Raw genomic sequence first — 6,280 nt, 5'->3', positions numbered from 1 at the left:
TGACCAGATCTAAATAACATACATCAAAAGAGCTTTCTGCCTCTAAAATGAAATAATAATTACAATACAATCATTTGTTATGCAATGCATTTAATTAATATTTTTTCAAATAAATTGCCTCCAAGAAGGACAGGACTAATCTCCATAGTGATTGCCAAGTAGATTTTCCCTCTATATGGTATATCTTAAAGATGGTGGGCATAAAATAGTGGTATAAGTTTGCTTTTTAACAGGTGGTTTTTATTTTTATTGAGCCCCTAATTCCTACTTTTATTGAAATTAAGAGTGACTTTGTCAAGCTTTAGTCAGAAGAAGTAATGGTTATTTTTTCCCTCTCACCATCACCATCGTTGGCACATATCATTTTATCACTGTCACTCACATTGTCATAAAATGCATTGTCTTTGGAATCTACCTTATTAAAGGACTTGGCAAAAGGCTTCACTCTGTATGGAAACAATACACTTTGAATATTTCTCTTCTTGGCCTCAGAAATGTCATTGACAAAAGACTCAGAAGTATTTCTGCAAACAAAGCCTTTCCCCTTATGGTATTGACTAGGGTTGACTAACTGAGACTTAGATAATGTGTCTACCATACCTGCACTAAATGACTTTTTTAGGTTAGGATACCTGGTGGACTTGGTACATTTCTGGAAACAGGATGACTTTAGTAGCAAGATTTGATTTTGTGGACAGGTTTGATAAGGTGTTTCAGGTGGCATCAGTGGATGTTGTAGACTGGCTGGTGAAGGTGGCCTGACTGCCCTATTTGGAAATAATGAACAAATTTTACTGCTTCCCTTATGGGCATAAGCTAGCTTATGTGACTTAGATAGACTGTGTTGTCTATATGGCTTTCTGGATGCTGTTTGGGGCCTAGATGGCTTAATGAAATTTTCTGTACTAGGTGGATTTTCTGGACTTGAGGAACAGATTGCATTTTCTGAACTGGATGATGACTTTTCTGGACCTGAAGCTTCAGATAACTTGTCCATATCAGATAGCATGGGTTGTTTTTCTGGAATGCATGAATCGTCTCTCTTGTATCTAGTAAATGATAGTATGGATGACTTGGACAACTTGGCTGCCACACATTTCTTGATCCTGAAAATATAGAAAATTTGGAGTATGATAATTTTTTAAACATTTTATTTATTTATTTTTAGAGAGGGAAGGGAGAGAGAAAGAGAGAGGGAGAGGGAGAGAGAGAGAGAGAGAGAGAGAGAGAGAGAGAGGGAGGGAGAGAGAGAGAGAGAGAGAAGAGGAGAGGAGAGGAGAGGAGAGAAACATCAATGTGCGGTTGCTGGGAGCCATGGCCTGCAACCTAGGCATGTGCCCCGACTGGGAATCGAGCCTGCGATGCCTGGTTCTCAGCCCACGCTCAATCTACTGAGCTACGCCATCCAGGGCATGGAGTATGATAATTTAAAACAAAAGAGTGTTATTGCTATCACCAAAAAATATAAGCTACCGTGTCAGTTTAGACTTTTGGACTGTTTTTGACTCTACTAGGAAAATTGAAAACAGTAAGAATTGGAGTATGGTGAAAGCCATGACTCATGTTACAGGTATGAACTCATGTGGAATTCATGCTCTTGCTTTTCCTTCACAGTATTTTACTGTTTCAATCACTTTAGGTAATTATATATTCTACATATAGAAAAATACAAAGTTGTTTTAAATCTACTATTCAGAGAGAGAATTTCATTTATTCCAGAAATTAAACTTTTATCAAAAAATCTCAAGTTGCCTGGCTGGCGTAGCTCAGTGGATTGAGCGCGGGCTGGGAACCAAAGTGTCCCAGGTTCGATTCCCAGCCAGGGTACATGCCTGGGTTGCAGGCCAGAACCCCCAGCAACCGCACATTGATGTCTCTCTCTCTCTCTCTCTATCTCCCTCCCTTCCCTCTCTAAAAATAAACAAATAAAATCTTTTAAAAAAATTCTTTAATAAAAAAAAAAAATCTCAAGTTGAGGAGTTCTGGCCAAGATGGAGGCTTAGGTAGATACACTTTGCCTCCTCGCACAACCAAAAGAAGGAAAATAACAAATTAAAAAACAAAAAACAACTAGAACTGCCTGAAAATCTAACTGTATGGAAGTCCAACAACCAAGGAGTTAAAGAAGAAACATTCATTCGGACAGGTAGGAGGGGTGGAGATGGGCAGCCAGAGCAGAGAGGATGGGCAGCAAGGCAATGGCTGGAGGACAGGGCCACTGAAGCAGTGCCTGGCAGATCGGACAGTTCCACATTTGCATGCAGATAAACTGGGAGGAACAACTAGTGAGTGAGACAGACCACACAACCCAGGGTTCCAGTGCAGGGAAATAAAGTCTCAAAACCTCTGGCTATAAAAACCTGAGGGGGTTGTGATGGCAGAAGAAACTCCCAGACTTACATGATAGTTCACTGGACAGACCCACAGGGTCCTGGAATGTATACAAACTCATCCATCTGGGAATCAGCACCAGAAGGGCCCAATTTGCTTGTTGGCAGTGGGAGAAGTGACAAAGCCAGCAGAGAGCCCAGTCAGTGACATTGTTCCCTCTCAGATCCCTCCCTCACATACAGCACCACAATGCAGCAAAGTGGGTTGCCCTGCCCTGATGAATACCTAAGGCTCTGCCCCTTACTATGCAACAGCCATGATGAGACAAAAAAAAAAAAAAAATAATGGCCCAAATGAAAGAACAGATCAAAGCTCCAAAAATACAAGTAAGCAATGAAGAGATAGCCAATCTATCACATGCAGAGTTCAAAACACAGGTAATCAGGATGCTCACAGAATTGGTTGCATATGGTCACAAAAATAGAAGAAAAAGTGAAGGCTATGAAAAGAGAAATAAAGAAAAATATACAGGAAACCAATAGTGATGGGAAAGAAACCAGGACTCAGATCAACGATTTGGAGCAGAAGAAATAAACATTCAACCTGATCAGAATGAAGAAACAAGAATTCAAAAAAATGAGAAGAAGCTTAAGAACCTCTGGGACAACTTTAAATGTTCCAACATCCAAATCATAAGGGTGCCAGAAGGAAAAGAGGAAGAGCAAGAAATTGAAAACGTATTTGAACACATAATGAAGGACAACTTCCCCAATCTGGCAAAGAAAAGAGACTTCTAGGAAGTCCAGGAAGCTCAGAGAGTCCCAAAGAAATTGGACCCAAGGAAGCACACACCAAGGCACATCATAATTACATTACTCAAGATGAAAGATAAGGAGAGAATCTTAAAAGCAGCAAGAGAAAAGAAAGCAGCAAGAGCAAGTTACCTACAAAGGAGTTCCCATCAGACTGTCAGCTGATTTCTCAAAAGAAACCTTGCAGGCAAGAAGGGGTTAGAAAGAAGTATTCAAAATCATGAAAGACAAGGACCTACATCTAAGATTGCTCTATCCAGCAAAGCTATCATTTAGAATGGAAGGGCACATAAAGTGCTTCCCAGATAAGGTCAAGTTAATGGAGTTCATCATCACCAAGGCCTTATTATATGAAATGGTAAAGGGATTGATCTAAGGAAAAGAAAAGGATAAAAAATATGAACAGTAAAATGACAACTCACAACTATCAACAACTGAACCTAAAACAAAAATAAAAACGAAAGCAAACTAAGCAAATGACTAGAACAGGAACAGAATCACAGAAATGGAGGTCACACAGAGGTTTATCAGTGGGGAGAGAGTGGGAGGAGATTAGGGGGAAAAGTACAGGGAATAAGAAGCATAAACAGTAGATCCAAAATAGACAGGGGGAGGTAAAGAATAGTATGAGAAATGTAGAAGCTAAAACACTTACATGTACAACCCATGGACATGAACGAAGGGGAGGGGGAATGCTGGTGGGAGGGGTGGCACAGGGTGGAGGGGAATAAAAGGGAAAATGAGATCACTGTAATAGCATAAGCAATAAACTATAATTTTTAAAAAATCACAAGTTGATACATAACTGATAAATATCACAACCTGTCACAAGGGAAAAAATACTCTTTAGACCATTGTTTTTCTATTACATTTATGACATCAAGTTATCTATCCATGCATATTTATATTGACAATATTCCCCTAAATCTAAAGGAAAAAAAAAACAGTGGTATATTTTAGTCATCAGCCCATGGACTGGGAAATATTTAGGGAACCACTACATTAGGGCCAGACTGATCCTTCTATATGAAAGGCAGTGACTGAAATCATGAGAACAGGCATAACTTTTCATGTTAATACACTTTAAAATGGTAGATCATCCAAACTGTTTCATTGTCTTTGGAATGCAGACCAACTCCTTCTCCCTCCCCTTTTTCATTCTCTCTATCTTATTCAAACAGTCATGCCCTATTTTCCTAAACTCAATTTATAAGTAAATTAATAGCCTGGGGCTCAGCTGAACCCTGAATAGGAGACAGCTTTGGCTAAAGTTGATAATGTGACTGAGAATATTTAAGAACTGATGTCATTTAAGTATAAGTATCCACCCACAAGATGTTGGTAGTCCTTTAGAATTCTACAGTTAACATTAAGTAACCACTCCAACAATTAAACCTTCATTATATGTACACATACACACACACATACCCGTTACATTCTTAATTCAAGGTATAACACTTACGCTTCTGCTTTGGGGAAATCGTCATTCAAACAATTATAGTGGAGGAAGCAAAAAGACAGGATGATAAAAGCTGTACATGTAATACCAATTATATGAACACGTAGATGTTTTCTGAAATCATCCCTTTTGTTCAGGGTTGTTGGTTCAAGGTCCTTATCTCCTGTCAAAGAGACTGTATGACCAGAAAATGTGTTAGGTAATGTTTTCTTCCACTTTGATAGTGGCTTGCCACTATATGTCAAAATCAAATTTCTTTGTTTTTTTAAAGCATAAATGTTTGATTGCCATTTTCTTCCCTCTATCACATCCTTAGCCACAGTCTAGAAGCCACATCTGGGAGAAATCTCTAGCTAATCAGCATAATTGCCTGGGTTACCCCTGCATCATGGCTTTTTTACCCCATTAAGATTTTGACTGTACAGGAACAAGTATAAAAGGCACATGGATAAAAACTAGGGGTGGGTGGAAATGGGAGGGAGGAGGGAAGGGCTGGGTAGGTGGGTTGGGATGGGAGTAAAAGATAGAAAATTGTACTGTAACAACAATGAAAAAAGAAAAAAGATTTTGACTGTATGTGTATGTCTTGCATGTTTGAATGTACTTGAGTGTTAATGTGTGTGTGTACAGTGGGAAAGAGGGTGGGACAAGTAAAACCCTTGTTGAAACCTACTATGTGTTAGGTACCATGCCATATTCATTCACATATTATTATGTAGTTTGGTTGGGAATGGGGGTTAGTGGATTGAGTGGAAAAGGAGAGTGAAGGCAGACAATATGTCTATATTCTTTTTAAAAAAGATTTTATTTATTTATTTCTAGACAGAGGTGAAGGGAGGGAGAAAGAGAGGGAGAGAAACATCAATGTGTGGTTGCCTCTCATGCGCCCCCTACCGGGGACCTGGCCCACAACCCAGGCATGTGCCCTGACTGGGAATCAAACTGGCGACCCTTTGGTTCACAGGCCAGCACTCAATCCACTGAGCCACACCAACCAGGGAAATATGTCTATACTCTGTATGTTTCTATGTTGCTTGAATTTTTCACACAGAATAAAAAACAGATATCCTAAAAATTCTTAAAGACTTACTAAATGGTAACATCCAAGAAACAGCAGATTTCTTAAACACAGCTAGCTTGTCTAATTAGGTACTTAAATGCATAACAGAATCATAATTTCTAGGTTTTAAGGTTAGGTTCATACCTGTAGTAGAATATCCATAACTTTGGTTTGTATTTAAACAAGTACTTGTCCCAATGGACAAAAATAGGACATAAATAAAAAGGTTCATGTCCAGAGCTTCATTGAGACGCTTCTACCAAGGAAACTACTGTATTTGAGAGGGTTCCACCTGTTCTAGGGCTTTATGACATCATATCTTCTATGTCATATTCTGATAACATAATGTCACCATGGGGAAGTACGGGCTTCTGTGTGGGTCAAACTAAGTACATTGGATTTTATTCTAGGAAAAATGGAGTACCACTAAAGAGTTTCTGGGTAGAGAGGGACATGATAAGATCTGCGCTTTAGAAAAACCACACAGGCTGTTGTCTAGGGAATAGATTGGAGGGGCACAAGTAGAAGAAAGTAGTAAGACAATTAGGAAGTTGTCCAGATGATAGAAGATGGTAGCTTGAAGCAGAGTGGTGGTGGTGAAGATGGAGAAAAACTGAT

General features: G+C 39.2%; 1 protein-coding gene across 1 annotated transcript; it reads right to left on the bottom strand.

Annotated features, from left to right (window-relative positions):
- Positions 1-301: 301 nt before the first annotated feature.
- On the bottom strand, positions 302-5,894 carry CUNHXorf66 (chromosome unknown CXorf66 homolog). Its single transcript, XM_045839365.1, has 3 exons — positions 5,807-5,894; positions 4,606-4,777; positions 302-1,106 (listed from the first exon to the last, which is right to left on the bottom strand). The coding sequence occupies exons 1-3, from the start codon at positions 5,892-5,894 to the stop codon at positions 302-304; spliced, it is 1,065 nt and encodes a 354-aa protein (XP_045695321.1).
- Between the last annotated feature and the right edge of the window lie 386 nt (positions 5,895-6,280).

Source organism: Phyllostomus hastatus, unplaced genomic scaffold (genome assembly GCF_019186645.2).
Source record: "Phyllostomus hastatus isolate PE091 unplaced genomic scaffold, TTU_PhHast_1.1 phas_contig_30, whole genome shotgun sequence".
Lineage (NCBI taxonomy): Eukaryota > Metazoa > Chordata > Mammalia > Chiroptera > Phyllostomidae > Phyllostomus > Phyllostomus hastatus.
The sequence above is the reverse complement of the archived record's forward strand: the minus strand, read 5'-3'. Positions and strand labels throughout refer to the sequence as shown.